This window comes from Echeneis naucrates, chromosome 5 (genome assembly GCF_900963305.1).
Source record: "Echeneis naucrates chromosome 5, fEcheNa1.1, whole genome shotgun sequence".
Lineage (NCBI taxonomy): Eukaryota > Metazoa > Chordata > Actinopteri > Carangiformes > Echeneidae > Echeneis > Echeneis naucrates.
Window position 1 is genome coordinate 13,282,170 of NC_042515.1, and position 19,309 is coordinate 13,301,478.

The window sequence follows — 19,309 nt, forward strand, 5'->3', positions numbered from 1 at the left end:
GTTATTTTAAGCTTATTATGTTTGAGAGGCCTCAAGAAACAAGAACCTTGTGTTAACCGATAAAAATGTAATGGGGGGGGAATGACAACGTTAATAATGAAAGAGACTTCTCTTGCTCTCACCAAGACTTGCATTTTAAAGCACAAAGACACGAACACACAGAAAAGGCAGGCATGTTACCTCGTCCAACTCAAATTTTCACCAAGCGCCAAAGCAATCACTCACAGGGACACGCGCAAACACGCACAGCACTTATCGACTCACTTTGCTGTCTTTGATGGCATCGAAGGCAAAACTCCCGCCATTCTGCTCAATTCCATGCAGACATTGCTGAACAGAGAACAGTTATGGGAATCTGCACCCAAAGCCTCTGTGGCATTAAAGATGCAGTGGGGCTGAAGAGGATCAAAGAGGGTGTGATCCTGCCACACCTTCCCCTGTCTCGATTTCCCTTTGGGGTGGTTGAAGGTTTTCACTGCCTGACAAAAGGACTGGGGAGGGTCAACGTACAACCTTGTGCAGGCTGATGATAATGCAGACAACACAGTGCTCAAAGTGTGGAACAGCAATACTGCATTTACTCTATCGGGTTAGAGCTTGTAGAGGGTGTCATGGGCAGTAGCATAATGACTGAATAACCCCAACTGTAGTTGCAGGAGCAAGAAAAACACGTGGATGTGTTTGTAATTCCTCATCTTGCAGCTTGAAGGTAACATATGCTGAACAGTTCCCTTTTGACCCCACAGATATCCATAAGATGAGCTCAGGTAAGAAGCTGCATGCAGAGATGTAAGAAAGCATTTGTAGATTGGTCTGACTCCGACTTAGTAAGAAGAAATAGTAAAGGTCCCTAAAAGTTCTAGTTTACTTAAAAAAATATTTTGTGCAGTCCACAAATAAATAAATGTAATGCCCTCTTTTCTTGTGTCAGAATATCAACTGTTCATTTCCAGTGCTGAGAACTAATGACATCCACTCAAAATAAATAGAAAAAGGGAAGTGTATTTGCATACTGCATTATTACATACTTTGTACAACGAGACAGGAGGGGACAGGTAGGGCAAAAGGGAAAAAAAGAATCTCTGAATAACGCCTCAAAATAATCCTAAATAGATAATCTGATAACCTTGTTCCCAAACACCTTGAGAGATTTTAAAAATCTATGCTTTCTATGGGCCCAGAGGAACCTATGTGTGTATGGTGCATGCTGTAGAGCAAAGCCACAAGTGAGTTGTGAGCTTCAACCCTAAAACTGGTACCTGAACTCAGCTCTGTCAGCTAGATAACAGAATAAAACTGTGATATTGAAAAAAACATTGTAGGTGGGAGGATTCCCTTTCCTGACTTTGTGAAGGAAGCATTTGGCTTTGTAACCATCATTTAACGTGATTTTTACTCTGGAGTGGTCCATCTGCCTGTCTATATGGTTGTGGGAGCACAACGCAGGACACAGACTGCACTACAAGAAGCGGTGGAGGCACAGAGGCACTTTAAGAGTTAATCTTTTTCTGTTCACTATCCTGCTGGATCCCTTTGACTGACAGATATAAAATGTGACATGCTAATAATAGAGAATTTTCTATAGCGTGGTTTGACGTGTGTGTTTGATGTGATGTGCAACCCTCGGGGAACTACTCCAACTCCACAGTTCATAATCATTTTTGGTAAGAGTTAGTTCCAAAAAAGTGACGAGCACATTGATTTATTCACCCACAGAATCTCCTAACCAGAACAAAGGGCAGCTCAGTTCTTCTTCTTACTCTGTGGATGCACCTGAAATCGGCACAGTTCCACTGGCTAAACCCTAATCAGGCTATTGCATGAAATATAGACGCTCTGGACAAGCAAATCAATTTTTCTATATTTTATTTAACAATTAACAAATAACATTGAAGAAGATAGGGGAGAGAGGCTGGTGAATAAACCATGAACAGGATGGAGGTGAGGAATCAACACTACAGTGGCAGAGCGTGAAGGTGCCAAACTGAAAAAGGTAAAAATAGACAAAGGAGTTACCTCTAATTTACCAGAGAAGGACCCCAAAACTCATGTTCATCTTGGTTTCAGAATTTGAAAATCATATATCATATGACTGTGATATAGTTTGATTCTAATTATTCGACAAGGATGAAGCCTGATAGTGACTGGTAGTGTATGATTAAAAAGGTTTAGTTACATTGTACTATTTCACTGCTGTGATGCATGAGCAAAGATAGAGAAGAAGACACCAGGAGGCTAGCAAACATGTCAAACAATTCTGCACAGGAAATGCTTTAAAATAGTTTAACCAGGAAGGACATACAGAGAACAGATGTCAGCTTCGTCTGCCATACACTCAGTGAAAACACACCCGTCGCCCTAACACTGTGGACGGTGAGCTGAAAGCTTTTTCTATCATCATGGCAGTTGCAGATTGTTGGAACTTTCCCCGCCGAAGCATTAGATTGGAAAAAAAAAAAAAAAAAAAAATATATATATATATATATATATATATATATATATGTTGAAAAAACTATTCTTTAATACAGATTTTTTTCAGCTCTGTTTACAGTGTGAGCAGAAACTGACTGTGTTGTCAAAGCACTGCTTATGATTGCTTCACCTACACCTACTGCAAAATATATTTCATCGACAGCCTCGAACAACCATACAAAACAACTGAGGATAAAATGGATACACATTCTGCAATAGCAGTGCATCCCAAATGGTAGCAATAAAAGGCATACAAAAATTGTATTGTTAAATTGTTGCGAGACCAGCAAGGCAAACAACACAGTGGCATGATTCAATGAAGAAGAAAATCTGAGAAAAATTACGGTGTCTTTAGGGTGCTTGCTTTAGATAAATGGTTGACAAAATTGGTGGGAGCTCTCAGCTTCCTACCTCCTTCCTTTTTCTGCTCCCAGGGACTAGTGTAAATTTTCTCAGAGGCAGCCACAAAAAAAAAAAAAAAGCCCAAATGGTTGGTTGATTTTGTTGTTTATGGCCTAAGAAGGTGCTTTCAAATAGATTAAAAGGGCTTGGCCAAATTTGTTAATATAGTGTGAAAGCTACTTCTTTATCTGTCCATTTTTCCCTCCTCCCCCACTGGGCTTCTTTACCAGGAAATGATATAATCCAAAGCATCCAATGGTCAAATGCACCCACTCAGTGCTCTCATTTGGACGGATATGAACACGCAACCAAAAATTTGCCAAGATCTCAGATTTTCCTCTGCTACTCTGCTAATTGAATGATAATCCACTAATAATCCAATGTCTGATGCCATTGGATTATTAGCAGGGCGGAAAAACATCAGAGTTCAATACAGTGAACACAGATCCCCTATTTCATAACTTTATAGCTGCAATTACATGTCTCTATGAGTTTGTGTGTGGAAAAGATAAGGCAAGGTAAGCTACTGTGGAGGTGGTGTTGTTGGAGCGGAGAGAAGGCGTTCAAGTGAAAAAGGGCAGTTATGTACTTAACCTGCTCTGTGATAAGTGAAGCACTGCAGGAGACCAGGAGGTGTACCAGACTCCCTGAGAAAACACTTTTCTGGGCACAGGGCCAGACAATAAGCTCAACCAGATTGGCTTCCCCGAGTTTCACTGGTAGCACTGGTTTCTCTAATATGAGAATTTTAAGCCTTAAAGCTGCACTAATCGATATTTTCATAAGAACAATTGCCAAATCACTATATGTCGCAGGGCAGAGAATTTTGTTATTGCTTCAGCTTTAGCGTCCACAATTTTCTACTTTCCTCCAATCTTATTGTTCTCGTCACCTTGCTGTAGCTGCAGCTGTGAAAAAGCTCGACAAATCCACGGAGTACAAGGTTGTGTCACACCAGTGTCTCCCACCATTCCGAGACCCTCATGCTACAAACCTACTCAATTAATCATAACAGTATGTATGCATTTCGAGCACATTCACATACCATCCTCTAAACCAAGCCTCTATAAACCACACTCCATTATTCATTAGCTTTGCTGTAGTTCATATGCTTAGCACCCTCGCAACTCCACAGCTCTGGAGGGTGGTGTGTTATTAGCATATCTAGTGTAAAAAGAGCACCACCTTAGTGACCTGGAACAGCAATCAGGTTGACTGATGGACTGCGACAAGTGCTTCTGCTTCGTGGCAGACAAGGGCAAGGGAGTAGAAGGGAAAAAAAAAAAAGAGAAAAGAAAGATGCATCTTCTCAGTGGCATCAGCTTCCCTGACAGACAGAGCTGCAGGCTGACTGGAAATGCACATCGACACTGGCCATGATTACATATAAGCACTACAATCTAAAAGGGAGAGCCACTAAATTTTAACCTTGAGTGGTGCTATTCCCATGCCTTCATACCGTTTCATCTGTCAGCACACATTTGCCTGGCACACTGATGTATCGGGGTATGGACGCTGCCATACAGACCAAAGCTGAGACAGACAATGGTTCTTACAAGGCCAGAGCTGCTAAAGATTACTGCAGTCTAATAATGCAACTTGTATTGTGAAAATGGATGTGGTACTTCAAATTGAGGTCTGTCTTGGTGTAATGGGGTGATATCTGGGTGTAACACTGGGTGTCACCTGAACTAGAGATTACGTCCAATTTTATATATTTTTGTACTGATTCAATATTATATAGGTCTATAGCTACAAGGCTATTGGGTTCATTTTGTTTTTTCTAAACAAACTAATATATTATACACTGGTCAGTGGCCTCTATAACGTCTGATGCAACGTCAGGGTGAAAAATCAACATTAAGACCAACTGAGACGGTCTGCCTATACAACACACAGGCTATCTTTAGCATCATTTTCATATGCTGACATTGCTGGATCCATCAAATGAGCAATGCCATTAGCTGGGTCCACCCCCTTTTACTTTCAGTGCTCAACACAACAACAGATGGAGGAATCACCACAGTAAAGCACTACTCCAAAGTCATTATGGCACCGTTTGCATGATTACTACTACTAAACCGATCATTCTTTGGGTTTGCGCAGGCAACTCAAAGCACTGCAGCTTACTGATGAAATAAAACAAAGTTTCTCAGAGTTACAGAGGAATACTGATGAATTTAAGCACTCAAATGTGACCTCTCTTGCAATTGAGCAGTCCTGTGTAAATTCCCCATCTTCTACAGTCATGAATATAAGAAGAAAAGCTTGGTCTGCTCGCAAAGCAAGTAACAGCACTTGGCTTATTTTATAGGCATGATGTTAGATTTTTGACAAGGAAACGTGTCCTCCTGTGACGAGACAGAGGCTTAAATAAACAGATGGACAGACGTGCTTGCACTCACACACAAGTGCACATGGCACATTATTCATGCAGTGGGATGCCCCTAAATGAATCCATGTGTGTAAATGTCATCAGTAAATGTCAATAGCTTTTTGAGGCCTGTCCTGAGGACATGAAGCAGAGCATATGGGCTGCAGGACTTCAACATACCTTCATTTCTTACTTTGTCATCTATTCTTAATCTCTTTTAAAGACCTCATCTCATGTGATGAATTAAACAACACATAAGTGAGGGGCTTTTGACAAGTGGGCAGATATGAGCACAAGATGGTTGCCCTCCACTCAAGATTCAAAAAAAAAAAAAAAAAGAAAACTGCCATGTTAATTTTTGATACACTTTTCTTAGCAGAAAACAGGTATGAAAGAAATAATGACTCTGAAGCTTTCTAATAGAAATGTAAGATGTCTTGTAAACACTCTTAAGGCCTTTACAAAGGGATCCTTTTTTAACAGATGGACAAGTCTTCACCACCAAGCTGCACCTCGAAATGTAAGATACTCCGCGTCCAAGCATGACCCTTTGAATGACTGACATATGCTCTTATCACCCATACCTCAATGTAAGAAGTGAGCTTCGGGTAGACCCTGTAAGGCCCCAGCACATGGGACAGAGGTGTGGTGCAGGGGAAGCTGGTGGTCACAGCATGGCTCACTTCTGGCAGAGAAAACACCTTGAAGCCAAACTTTTCATACAGCTTCTGCAGCTCCTCATCTGGCTTCTCTTCACCCTTGCACAGGACACTTCCCACCAAGTAGCGACATTTCTCTGAAGGCCTCTGGAAGAGAAAGAGGGAAAGAAGTAATATAGCACAAGCGGAAACTCATTCTTATGTATAAGACCATCAAACACAAGGCAAAGTAACACCCTTTGTCGGAAGAACGACGTGGCTTTTTTCACACAGTTTCTGCTGATTTGAGATAGAAATATATTGAACCACAAATATATCACAGTCTCTGAAGTTACCCTTGTTAAGTAAAACATGTTAAAAATCTAATATAGTAGTGAGCCAATTTGAGGGTGTAGAAAAAGTGTTTCTTTCATTTTGAAAGGATTTGGTACCAAGTCGCAGATCATGTATACGAGGTAAATGACATGATTTCTTCTGTCTGCAGGCTGCTGCATCGCAACGAAGATTAAAGGAACTGAAAACGTTATTCAGTCAAGTTTAGCTATGATACTGATTCAAAGACGATTTTGATGAAGAATCATCTTGACACACTTGAAGAGCATCAAGTCTGCGGACAGTGTGAAATCTTTGAGAATGTTATATTTTACATTTGATTATATGTAGAATGCTGTTCTGTTCTACATACATTTGTTATGAATTATTAGTACCAACTATAGGCCCTCAAAGCAAACCGAGGCCAAGAGAAAGGCCTAATATGGGGGGTGAATAATTTGCACATTTGGAAATAAATATTGAGTCCGTTTGATTTAAACTTGTGGAGACGTTGCACCTTCACATATTCTGAAGTCACCAGACAGAAAGCTGTTTGCTCCCATACACATCCTACTCCAGATATCCAACAGCCAGGTCACATGCACAATGGTTCATATTGTTTTAATGCTGCAAAAGCTCTTATATTTACACCAAGCTTCATGCAAATACTAAAATGTTAGAAATAATACCTGCTTCAGATTCCATCAAACCTACTTATGTTTTGCAGATTAAACCTGTTATATGGCCTGTTAACAGATATTGATACCAACATATTAGAGTAAGTTTAGCAACATAACTGCATCCCTGAAACAGGTTGGGGTAATTTTTCTTGCTTTAGGAGATCAGACATAAGCTAAAATTTAAATCTGGATTTCCTTCACATCTGCATGTAGATATGAAAGAAATAAAATCACACTCAGGGAGTTTTCAGTCAGAACAGAGGAGGATCTAAAAAGAGATTATATCACTCAGATTTTTTTTTTTTTTTTTTTTGCAGTTTTTTTTCTGTCTATACAGCTTCTAATGGAGAAGTAAAATCTATAGTCAAAGGACTATGCCACCTTTGTGCATTTTCTTTTTTCAATTTATTCAAAATGTAACACATTACCTTCTTTTTAAATTTCACTTTGGATGCACAACTACATATCATCTGAATAGTATGGGTGTACTGTGCTATAGACAGATAGACCATGTTATGAAGTTGTGAAAAAGCAGTAGAAAAGTGTCTTCACACTGCACTCATTAAATTGGTACAGTATGTGATTATCGTCCCGCAGTGATTAATGATATTCTTTTGACACAGATAAAAGAAAACTACTTTGGGAACCCGTGGGGAGATGAAGGATTAGATAACAAACTTTAAAGCTCAAAAAGTACACAAAGTAAGTCCGATGTTAAAAATGTGCAAAAGTCCTGGTAAGGTTCTTTAAGTTCTGCTGCTGGTTTCTGCTCCGTGACACCGACTGTCAGAGGAGGGCTGGCACTGAGGGGGCACAGATGGAAGTCAGCAACACTCATCTTCATGTCCCTGGCACTATTGTATAATTATCACTTCTAATGCTACAACCTTCACTTTTTTTCCATCTAATTTCTCACATTCAGGCCTTTTTTTGGCAGCATTGTTCTGCTACTACACTTCTCTGTTCCCATGGTCCTATTTTGTTCATATAGCAGCTTTTGTGCCATAATTCAGTGTTGCTGGCTGTCGGTGAGGCTCCCGGGCTGAGATAATTCCATTTAAACATCCCTACCTAAACTTTAGCGCCTCTTAATCTCTTCATTATGTTCTGCAATAATAATGACTGACAATGCCTGTTCAACATGAACAGATAATCTTTACTGTCACCATGTTTGACAGCAAGTCAGGGAAAACAGATCACCTGCTTTTGATTTTATCCATTCAAGGCATGAGATATACAAGATCTATTTACAACACGGCTCAGTGTGAACACAGTTACTATGGCTGTGATAGAAATGACAGAACGAGTGATTGCTGCAATGTGGCAAAGTCTAAGTTTCTATTTTCTGGTAAGGTATACACATTTACTAAGTGCAACATCTTATGAAAGATTGTTATGAATTACATCCAAAAACATAATAGTGGAGTGAGCACTTTGAATGACTTAGATGAGTTCATAATCGTCATAATAATAATCTATCTTCAGAAAAAACACCGTTTCCACTCCCCATGTCTTTACCGAAGGAACAAACTGCCATTGGTCACACTGGCTGCTATAGTTTCTAAACAGAATGAATCTGTAAATGCAGTAAGCTATAACTAGTAATATCAAACCCAGGAAGAGGAGATGGGTTTCTTGTCATGCACAAATAGTTCTGATAACACTGATCATAGAAATGTTTGTTCGATCAGTCATTCTTCTTCGACCACTTTTCCATTTCCAGATTGCAGGAAGTGGTGGAGCCAATCCCAGCTCACACTGGGCGAGGGCGGGGTCACCCTGGACAGGTCGCCAGTCCATCGCAGGGCCAACACACAGAGACACACAGAGACCAACAACCACTCACTCTCAGAGCTACTGGACTATTTAGAGTCACCACCTAACCAGCATGGCACCGTGCTGCTGTACATACAGTATATTCATCATTATATAAAAAAATACAAGGAATAAAAGGAATAAAATAAGCAAATGCCCATGTGACATGTGACGTTTGTCCCTAAATCAGTTGCGGGTAGCCATGGATCAATTTGAACACATTTTTCTGAAACAATCTAACAATATAATCATGTCATCACAGTATTAATACTGAAGTAACAGCACGTCTTGTTGTCTTATAATATATATATAGCAATTAAATGACATCTTAGATGTATTATTATGTGTATGGGTTGGTTGGCCCGCTTTCCTACATAAACACATCAAATGTATGGGCTGTCAAGACAGCTTGTGTATATACACTGGGTGTTACTCCCTGTCAACACTGGTGGTCTATGATAAAACTCAACAATAACCACTGAAACACAAAGACCATAACAACTGTCCTCCTACTTCTTAATTCAGTATCTTGTCATCACACGCTCTCATGCTCTCTGCACCGATAGACTAGAGTGCGTTAGCCAAACCAGTACTTCACTAATTATATCATTCAGAGTTCTAGCTATCATTCACATCCCACACAGTGGCAAGAACAAACAGCAGCCCTGACTTCATCGCATCTCTGCCTCTCTCCCAATAACACACCCCAGAGACCGCAGGCAATTAGGAGAGAGAGAGAGGAACACCACTCCGTGTACTTGACTTTTCTTGTCTTCTCCACCACCGTTGTTTTGTTTGTGTCTGAAATTCTACCACCACAAAAAGGTGGAGATATTCAGTTGCTCGGCTGCAGCGTTTGAAAAGTCTGCAGCTGCCAAAGCTCTGTCTTAAGAAGCAGAATGTGATTCTTAGTCTTGTAGGTAGCTGAGGAAAACCAGCTGTGGCTTTTGATTGGCCCTGGTGAAAAGTGAAGAGCCAAATAATGGAAGGACTGTGGAGCTTTTACTTCAGAAAGTGAACACTGCAATATTACGTTTCTCTCTCAAGCTGCAGAGCACAAATTTCAGTTAATAGTGGGCTTGAGGTATCTGCTAGACTAACAAAAATGTCTCATTACAATTTAACAAATGGACATGCCTCTGCTGTGCTCCAAAATTTTCATGCCAGGCAGGCTCATCAAATTGGGAAAAAAAAAGAAAAAAGAAAGAGAGATATATAAGGCCGACTTTGGTAGAGCACATGGCCCACGGGACGCTAAAATGGTTTTCCCTCACAAATGGTGCCATTCCCACTCCTACCTGATTCCCCTAAGCCGGGTCTCCAATGACCTGTTGGGAGAAAAAGTCATTTTAAAAGCAATTCTTTCCTTGAGGCTACAACGGGTATTTATGATTGATGAGGGCTCTCCAACGATAAAAAGGTAAAGCTGACAGAGGTAATTTTTTATTAGCAGACACATAAAGACAATTTATCCTCTTCATCTTCCCTGCTTTTGGGCTTGCATCGCTTTGCTCCTGGCTATCACCACCTGGGATGCTTGGGTCTTTTTTTTTTTTTGTTTGTTTGTTTGTTCGGGGTTTATTTTTTAGAATTGGTCTCATCACAGTTGGTCAATTTGTGAACATTAGCAGGCTAGAGAGGATAGGAACAATCAGGGCAAGTGACCAACGCTCCGCTTAACTGTAGGATAAAGACAGGATCATAATGAGCAGACCATCTTTGCCTGGCTACAGAAGCCCATCAAAAAAATGTTAAGTTATATTAGTAGAGTGAGAGTGATTAACATTGGAAGAGGATAACATCAGCTCTCTCACTCTTACTATAATCATACAAACCATGGGAGAGAAAGGCGGCATTGTTACAAAGAAGAATTCAAGGACTGATTTTACTTTTCAATAGTAACTCTGTATTCTTGTAAGGAATTTGAGACGAAGAATTCAATAATTTATGAATGAAATTAAAAGGTGTTTTAAACAGCCCAGCATCTTATGTTTACTCGTCATGCCTTTTTGAGCAAAATGGGATGACCATTATGCCAAAAAGGAGCTAAAAGGCTATGATTATACAAGGAACCTTCACCACTGCGCTTCAGTTGGTAAATTTACCAACTGGGAGCCTCTCCAGACCTCTACACTGTGAACCATGACAAGCAGCAAATGCAGCATTCACAAAGAACACACCAAGTTTGTGTTGAACAGATAACAACCTCCCCTGCCGCCCCCCCAAAAAGAGAGGGAGGAAAAAAAAAAAAAAAGAAAAAAAAATCATGTTTCATCTACAATCCAATTGCATCAGATGAATGTATTGCACAAACAATACACATCACTGCTTTTGCTGGAGCGCTCTCTCCTTCAGTTCAGTGGTTCACAGTATCATTTTCTTTCTGGAACACCAAGACAGATGGTGTTTAGGGCACTTCCACAAGCAGGCAAGGAACCTGACACATGGGCAACAAGAAGAACAAGGGGGTGAGGAGTCTCTCAACAAGAGCTGTCTTTCTCCTCAGCATGTCAGTGCGAAAACCCGTCTCAGCTGATTGGAAGCCCCCCCATAGGCATATGAGGCACCAGAGACAAAGTCACCAGAAAGGAAACTGAAACTAATAGGGCTGCACACCGCTGGCACCAGAGGTATACTGTAACGGACTGCTTGCAACTGAATTAACAGGGAAAGCTAAGACAGCCAGCTAAGCCAAACAAAGACACTTAAAGTAAACCCACTGCATGGTGAAGGTAATTCTTCAATGTGAGCACACCACCACATAAATGTGTCATTGCTTGTATTGACTGTGAAAGCACAATTACGACACATTCAAACTACAAAGCTCAAACATGTCCTCCTTTGGAAGAGGGACCCTCAAGCGTCCAAATCAGATTATACACCCACTGCAGCGCTGAGGCGTTGGCCCCAGTGGCCCCTTGAGTCAGGAGCCAGTGGAAATCTTTTTTTTGGTTTCTATTTCTTTCACCAAGTGCAGTTCTGTCCCTTTAGGCTGTGTTCAGACATAGCTAGTAATTGCACATGGCATCCTGGGAGTTCTGGCATGTATAATTACCGGCGAGGATAAGCAGCCTGCTGGAGGGAGGACACAGTTTTCCTTTGCCACAGTTGTGGAGTTGGTTCACCACTCCTTGGCCAGCTGGACACAGTATGGCATTCTTCCAGCCAAATATCACAGAGCATGGAGATAATCGTCCCTAATAAGAGATATGAATGAATTCCTCCCTCCTCTGCATAGGCTTACTTCCTTTTCTATAAACGTTCAGCTCTATTTCTCCACCTCCCTGCTGCTTCTAAGCTGGTCTGATAAATATTCAGCTGTGTAATCCAACATCCTGCGCATCATAACACAGGCAGAAAAGCCAATACTTGTCGCAGGACTGATGGTGCAAAGGATTTAAAGCCATTCTTCAGCACCTTGTTTCACTGACTAATGGCCATATGTCAGCCTGTAAAGTGTTTTTTCCAAAACAGTTGGTAAAATTGGATAGAAATGGTGTCATTAAATACATTCAACAGTTGTTGAGGATTTTAAAAAGTTGTTCTCAATTTCATATTTTCTGTGTTGGTTCTGTTGTTTTGCTGTATCTCACTCATAGTGGGAATGTCCATAAACATTAATGGGGTCTCATACTATAGGGAGAGACAGCGTGTCCACAATTTCAAATAATATTGACTTGAAGACCTGTGGGACCAGACTTCAGAGTATCAGCGTATTTATATCTCATTTTATATCCACCTTTAAAAGAGGCAACTCCTTGGCAGAAGCTTCTCTTTCATGCTGTTGCTGTCGACAGACAAACGGCAGTAAAATGTTAATAAATTTGACTGGGAGCGCAGCGATGCTCTGCGCTCTGATCTGAAATTCCGATTGATGAATTGGAGCACTGCGAGGCTCTCAAGGTGAGTCAGACTCCAATTTATACCCCTCTTCCAAGGCAGTTGCAGACCTAATATCTCATCCCTCACTGCCACTCCCATATACATCTATTGTACACATGACATTTCATTTTCCCCTTCTTGTCATGGGGAGCCATGAGTAGGGTTGCTTCAGAAGCTTAAACAAAATGGGAAATCAGCTGATCAGAGGAGGAACCAAACAGCAGCTCTAGTTTAGCCTCAATACAAACGCAACACATCATCGGTGCCAAAAGCAGATGCACTTGCTGTGTAGTTTCAACCATTATAGACAGATTTCATTATATCCACAATACAAGCAGCAACACGGTTAAAGAAAAGCTCCAACCATAAATTTGCACCTATTAACTCCACACAGACCCTGAAAGGCTTTATCTTTGACTTCCTTGGCCTCTGATAATTTCTTGTTTCATCCCTCATGACACAAACTTTGGCCTCTGAGCATTCACCACTGACCTCTCTTGTTAATACATTCACTTTGGAGACTCTTTGCAGACAGGCAGAATGCTGTACATCCAATCTGAGGCTTGTATTAAATCCACATTAGAGCTCAGCTTGAGGCAGTTCTTGCCTCCAATGGTTAATTTAGGCTCAAGTGTAAGCCTCGTGGATGTGAGCAACTGTCCAGTTGATGCTTCTCAGCAAAAACTGCAACACAGTCCAAGCCCTCGGGCCTTTGGGAAAATATACTATGGCAATTATAGGCAAAGCATGCACGCACATATGCATGAATGGAAACACCGAGGAAAGAGGCAGCAAGAAAAGCAATTAGATTTAGTGCTAAATGGCTGCTAAAGTATTTCCACAAACGAGTCAGCAGAACAAGTGACAATGTGATCCACCTGCCTGTATCAGTGCAGATCAGAATCAAATATTGCACACATGTCCAGAAAGCTGCCTGCCAGACATACAATGGATTCAGTTCCTACGACCCAAGTCTACCCTTTGATCAAATGGTCCTGCTGGCTTTCATTGTATTTACTGATCATGGCCAGCTTGAATGCAAATGATGAGTTTCTGGAAAGCAGGTATGCTCTTGAGTAAAACCACAGCAATGGCAGTGACCGATGAACAGAGTGGCTGGTGAAAGTTTAAAATCCAAATTTTACTTTAATGTGATGAAACTCATTTTTGACTGCATGAATAATATGAGGTTGAGTTGCACTACTTATTCCACGATAGTGAATTAAGTATTAAGATCAGTGGGATGAGAGACTGTTCCTGCTACCCACACAAACTCAATGTCAGTGCCAATACTGCCATCTAGTGGTGTCGATCTTAGTAGCTCTGCACAGCACATGCTGCTTGGAAGTCAAAAAGTACAAAGTAAATGTATTAACACACAAATATTCAGATCATATTCACATGTAGATAACACGATGGACCATTGAACCTGTTTTAGTGATCCAGTTTAGAAAGAGGAGGCCCATACTTTCCTCTACACTAAGTTACACAAGTGTCCTGCATTGTAACACAATAACTTGCGGGCTCCTTCAAGCAGGTGAGATCAAATACATGAAAACATTTCTCTACTAGACAACCTGTGGATGCAGAAAAACTTAAATATCTCCTCATGAAAATTCACCTATTAAATTCATAGAAACTCTTTCAAAAGATTTGACTTGTGCCATATCCTAAGCTGGTTTGTTTAATTATTAAAAGCATCAGTGAACACCTTTGAGGATTTAAGAGCATGACATCAGGTGCAGAAGTCATCACGAATAATGAGGTCAAAGACAACAAGTTGGAAACTCCACTGCAAAAAAGTGAAAAGTGAAAAGTCCACCTCCTAAATTCCTGAAGACCTCAGTGCGTCCACAACATGTAGTCTCAAATTGCTCAATTATTAGGGCTCAAGACTTAGAATCACCAAGATGGGCATTAATATTAACTGCATCTTCAGTTATTTTTCATTCGTGGCTCTGGTTAACAAATTCTAATGACTTGAACCAAACAAAAACAATGATTCCTGTCCTTTTTGACTTCAGTGATGACGTGCCAGTCATGAATTAAAAACTTACTACATGCTGTCATGGCCCAATCAGCCCAATCAGAGCTCTTCATTTGTGAAAAGTGAACAAAGACAAAATCAAAAGGAATCTTTTTTTTATTTAATCTATTAATGTGATTTCAGCAGAACTCAAATACACACAGATCCCAGTAGTCATCAGGTCTATATAAATTTTCTATGGTCTGTTGGTAAAAGAGACTTCTGACCATCCTGTAAGAGCTCCTTATGATTCAGACTCTCCACAAACTGACACCAGCAGAAAAGTAAAAAATAAATAAATAATAACAAAACAAAACAAAACTCAACGAGCCTTTTTCCACATGATCAGACTGGTATGATTTGCAGTCAGGTTTTCCTCCTAAAGCCAGCCGCCAGTCGCTGCCACCCCCCCATCCCCGCGCCCACACAAACTCACACTAACACATAAAAAATGCTACAGAGAAACTCTAAAGGCAAACAAAGTGCTTCCAGTCTGAATCATTTTGGTTTCAACAAAAGGTTTCTAAGTTTTGACTGAATTTTGAAACTCACAGACAGAAATCCAGAGACCTCATTTTAGCTGATCGGCCAACAGCCTCTATTTTGCCATCCTGTTGTCAGCTGGCTCAAGTCACCAAACCTTGACTAACACGGCAAATTACTGACATAATTTGAGCTAGTCAAAGGACAAAGGTGTTGTATAGTTTAGTTCTTACATCATGGAAAGTGCAAAATAGACAGTATTATACCCCTGAGAATTATACCATATGGCACATTTGCTTCCCTCCCATATCAGTTTGGAACTTCAACATTCCTGTCTAAACAAGCAGCTGCCATACAGACATTTCTTGTTTACTAAAAACAAAAGTGATGATGAATGGTGGTGTGTGGAGTTAAAACAGAAGACAACCACAAATTAGAGTCAAGGGCTGACCATTTCATCGGACATATGAATTTAGCTTAGAATGGGGCTGATGCAGGCAGAATTAATGTGCCATGTAACTGGATGAAGATCAAAATAAAAACAAAAAAAGGTGTACATTTTAATACATGTGTCAGTTCTCTTCAGACGTAAGAGAAGAGGCTGTGTTTGCCCTTCTGCTTTGGAGTCTGGTTTCCATGCTTGAGTCAGAAGCAGACAAATGCAGAAGCACCCTTGAGCCACAGATTAGAAGGGAAAAAATATCAACAGTGCAACGTGGCATTGAACAGCTGACTGGTTTCATCATTCAGACGCCGCTCCTCCAGAAGGCAGCTTTTTCTTTTAACCCATTGAGCCACACCTGCTGTATTACACAGGATTACATCAAGTTATACAGTACATTACACTTTCGCGACCTTCAGGCTGTTATATTGTTAAGAACACATAAATAAAGATATTAAATATCTTCAATAGCTTGACAGAGCTATTGAAGAGATTAACTACCAATGATGAGTCAATAGTTTAGCTATTCTTGGTGAAAATAGGCCAAAATTAAATATTTTGTGCTTCCTAAATGTGATGAATTGCCAATTTTCTTATTCAAACTAACACTTTATCATTAATCATTTAGATAATTAGACACTGGGGATAAATAAACTGCAACAAGTTTCTTAGACTTGAAGGTGACGTGTTAAAAAGGGAAAACTTTTTCCATAATACGTTTTCTATAATGTAATGTCAACCAAATGTAAAAGGTCTAGACATGCTCCATATGTAAAGTGCCTTGATGTAACTTTGTTATGATTTGGCGCTTTACAAATATCTGATTTGATTTGACTTTGATCAATGTTGTCACTTTGCTGTCAACTGAGCTCTGTGACTGCAAACTTACAACACATTCGTAAAGACGTGTCACATGTTGAAATAAACATTTAACACAGCAGATCAACAGCTGATAGCTGCAGTTTAATGCACAATATCAGTGCCTGGGTGACCTTTGTAGACTCTGTCCAGGTCAAACATGAGACATCTCAGCAACCATAACATCTTATCAGGAGACACAGTACATGCGGTCTCGGTGGTTATGTCATGTCAGGTGTAAGCCCAGTGTGAGGGGTAGGTCTCAGGCTCTCAGGTGTCGGGGCCTCACCTGTTTGGGGTCATCGTAGAAGACACCGATGGTGCTCAGCTGGGGCCCGACGCTGCAGCTCTCGGTGTAGGCTGCTCCGCAGTCCTTGTATGATCCCTCTCTGAACTTATAGGCGATGGTGACATTCTTGATGGGAGGGGGCCCGGTCTTTATCACCACATCCGACAAAAGCCCCGAGTAGACCAGGAAACCCCCCACTGTCACAAGCAGACACAGCAGGAAGACGACTATCAGGACCAGCAGAATGAAATCAGACATGGCCTCTCCGAGCGGTGCAGCTGCAGCTGATGCAACTATCCCCCCCAAAATAATAATAATAATAATAATAATAATAATAATAAAGGAAGAGAGAAAGACAAATGTGTCAAAGCTAAACGTCCTTCTTCTCACACAAAATCACACACAGAGACTCTGTGGCTCTGAAGGTTCAAATGACAGCATAAAAAAAACGTCGCTGTTCAGCAGACAACCTGAAATATTCCCGTTTTCTTCAAAAACCGTAACAGCTAAAGGCAGAGGAGGAAACACAAGTTCACAGACCAAACAGTTTGTTTGGGGATTTTTTTTTTTTTTTCAGAGAAACATGCTTCCTGGATGGACCATCGTCAGAGAAGGGAGGTATAAATCGGTTTTTTATGAGTACATACTTTGCTAATTATAATTATAGCACCAGAGTTTCATATAGATGCTTAAAAATATTAATACATGTTTCATTTCCTTCAGTTTAAGTATTCTTATCTCTACTCTCGTCAGCCAAAGATTCGCATTTGTCGAAAAGACACCCCCTGCATCTCATTACTGTGGTTCAACCCGGAGGTCTGTGTAAACAGGCAATTGAGCGGCGTACAAATGTACATTTTCACTTTCTGTCGCTGATTCCTGCGGACTGTGAGCTGTGAATTAAAAATTAAAAATTGAGTTTCTGTTGAGTGTCTTCGGCTTTTAAGGTCCTGGATCAAACATTTGGGGTTTATAGTTAAACCCGCTACACAGAGACCTGCTGACGTCACGTTAATCAACTATGGAAATCCATTAGGGATAAAACAGAAACAAACGTCATGAGCTTTTAATTTGATATGGGTGTGTCCAGGGACATTCTGGTGTCAGACCAGGAAGTGATTTAAGGGAATGTTAAGAGAGAAATAAGACCAAAAAAAAAAAAAAAAAAAGCTAATGGGATAGGTTCAGTGCGCATTGGGGCGGGTTTATGTCTGACTTGCAAAGTTTAGAGCAACATTAAGTAAAATATTATCAAAACAGGCCAGTGGGCACAAAGATGCCACTTTGGCTTTACGCAGGTGTTCTTCACTAACCCGCTTGGCTTAAAGATCCAGTCATGTCCCTCTTTGTGGATCTGAACAAGGCTGCGTTCAGAGTAACAGAGAAAACACTCTGCCATGTGTGCCAACCCAACATATCTGTTCTTAGGTCCCCTTCAGATGTGCTCTGTATGTCTAGCTTTATCTGATATAAGTATAAATTAAATATTTATGCAGCTTTTAGTTCTGTTTTGTCCACCAACAAACCCCAGAGGAGTTGATGCAGGGAGCTCACACCAAATCATACATTACCTGAGAATCCAAAACATGCTGAAGAAGCCAGAATCGGTGTTGCTGTCCACAAACAGAATAACAGAAAATAACAAAATTTTAAATGTGAACCATGGGAGTCTTCAACAAATAAACAATAAACCTAAACAACAGACTACCTCCAAGAAACTAATGTCATCATCAATCATCATCATGGTTATCCTGGAGTTCCAGTTTACAGACACAGAGTTTTGGAAATGTTGACTGTGCTGTCCAAATAGTTGCTGATAGTTTGCGTTATTCTGTTTCATGGTAGATTTTTACTCCAGGGCACAATGGAGGTGGTGGAGGAGGTAGAGGAATACAGATACCTGGGAGTGATGATTGACAACAGACTGCACTGGAAATCCAACACCGAGTCTGTGTACAAGAAGGGGATAAGCAGACTCTACTTCCTGAGGAAGCTGAGATCCTTCAACGTGTGCAGCAAGATGTTGGAGCTCTTCTACCAGTCTGTTGTTGCCAGCACCATCTCCTTTGCTGTTGCATGTTGGGGCAGCAGCATCAGAGCCAGCGACACCAACAGACTTGACAAGATCGTCAAGAAGGCTGGCTCTGTACTTGGTCTGAGACTGGACTCCTTTGAGACTTTAGTGGAGAGGACGCTGAACAAACTGTTATCCATTATGGACAATGAGCAGCACCCTCTCCATTACACAGTGGACCGACAGCGGAGCAACTTCTCCCACAGGCTACTACAGCTCCGTTGTCCAAGAAACAGATACAAGAAATCTTTCCTGCCACATGCCATCACACTATACAATAACAGCTAAATAACCCTGGTCATTACTTACAGTCAATGTGCACTTTACTCTACTGTATATATATATATATATATTTTTTTTTTTTTTTTAATTCCTATTGCATATATTTTTATATATTTTATTCCCTATATGTAATGCTGCTGTTACATTGCAATTCCCCAGTCTGGGATAAATAAAGTATCTATCTATCTATCAAACAGATACATTCTCCTTCAGGAAGGATTAAGTGAGTTAAAGGAGGATAACCCTCATTATATACCCC

At 40.6% G+C, this 19,309-nt stretch overlaps 1 protein-coding gene across 1 annotated transcript in view; it reads right to left on the reverse strand.

Moving 5' to 3' along the window:
- Nucleotides 1-16,952, reverse strand: part of tex264a (testis expressed 264, ER-phagy receptor a) — a 54,475-nt gene extending 37,523 nt beyond the window's left edge. Inside the window, exons 1-2 of the mRNA XM_029501983.1 lie at nt 16,695-16,952; nt 5,833-6,054 (exon numbers count right to left, since the gene is read on the reverse strand). Of these exons, the coding sequence (XP_029357843.1) occupies nt 5,833-6,054; nt 16,695-16,952 (480 nt within the window). The remainder of the gene's footprint in view (nt 1-5,832; nt 6,055-16,694) is intronic.
- Nucleotides 16,953-19,309: the final 2,357 nt, after the last annotated feature.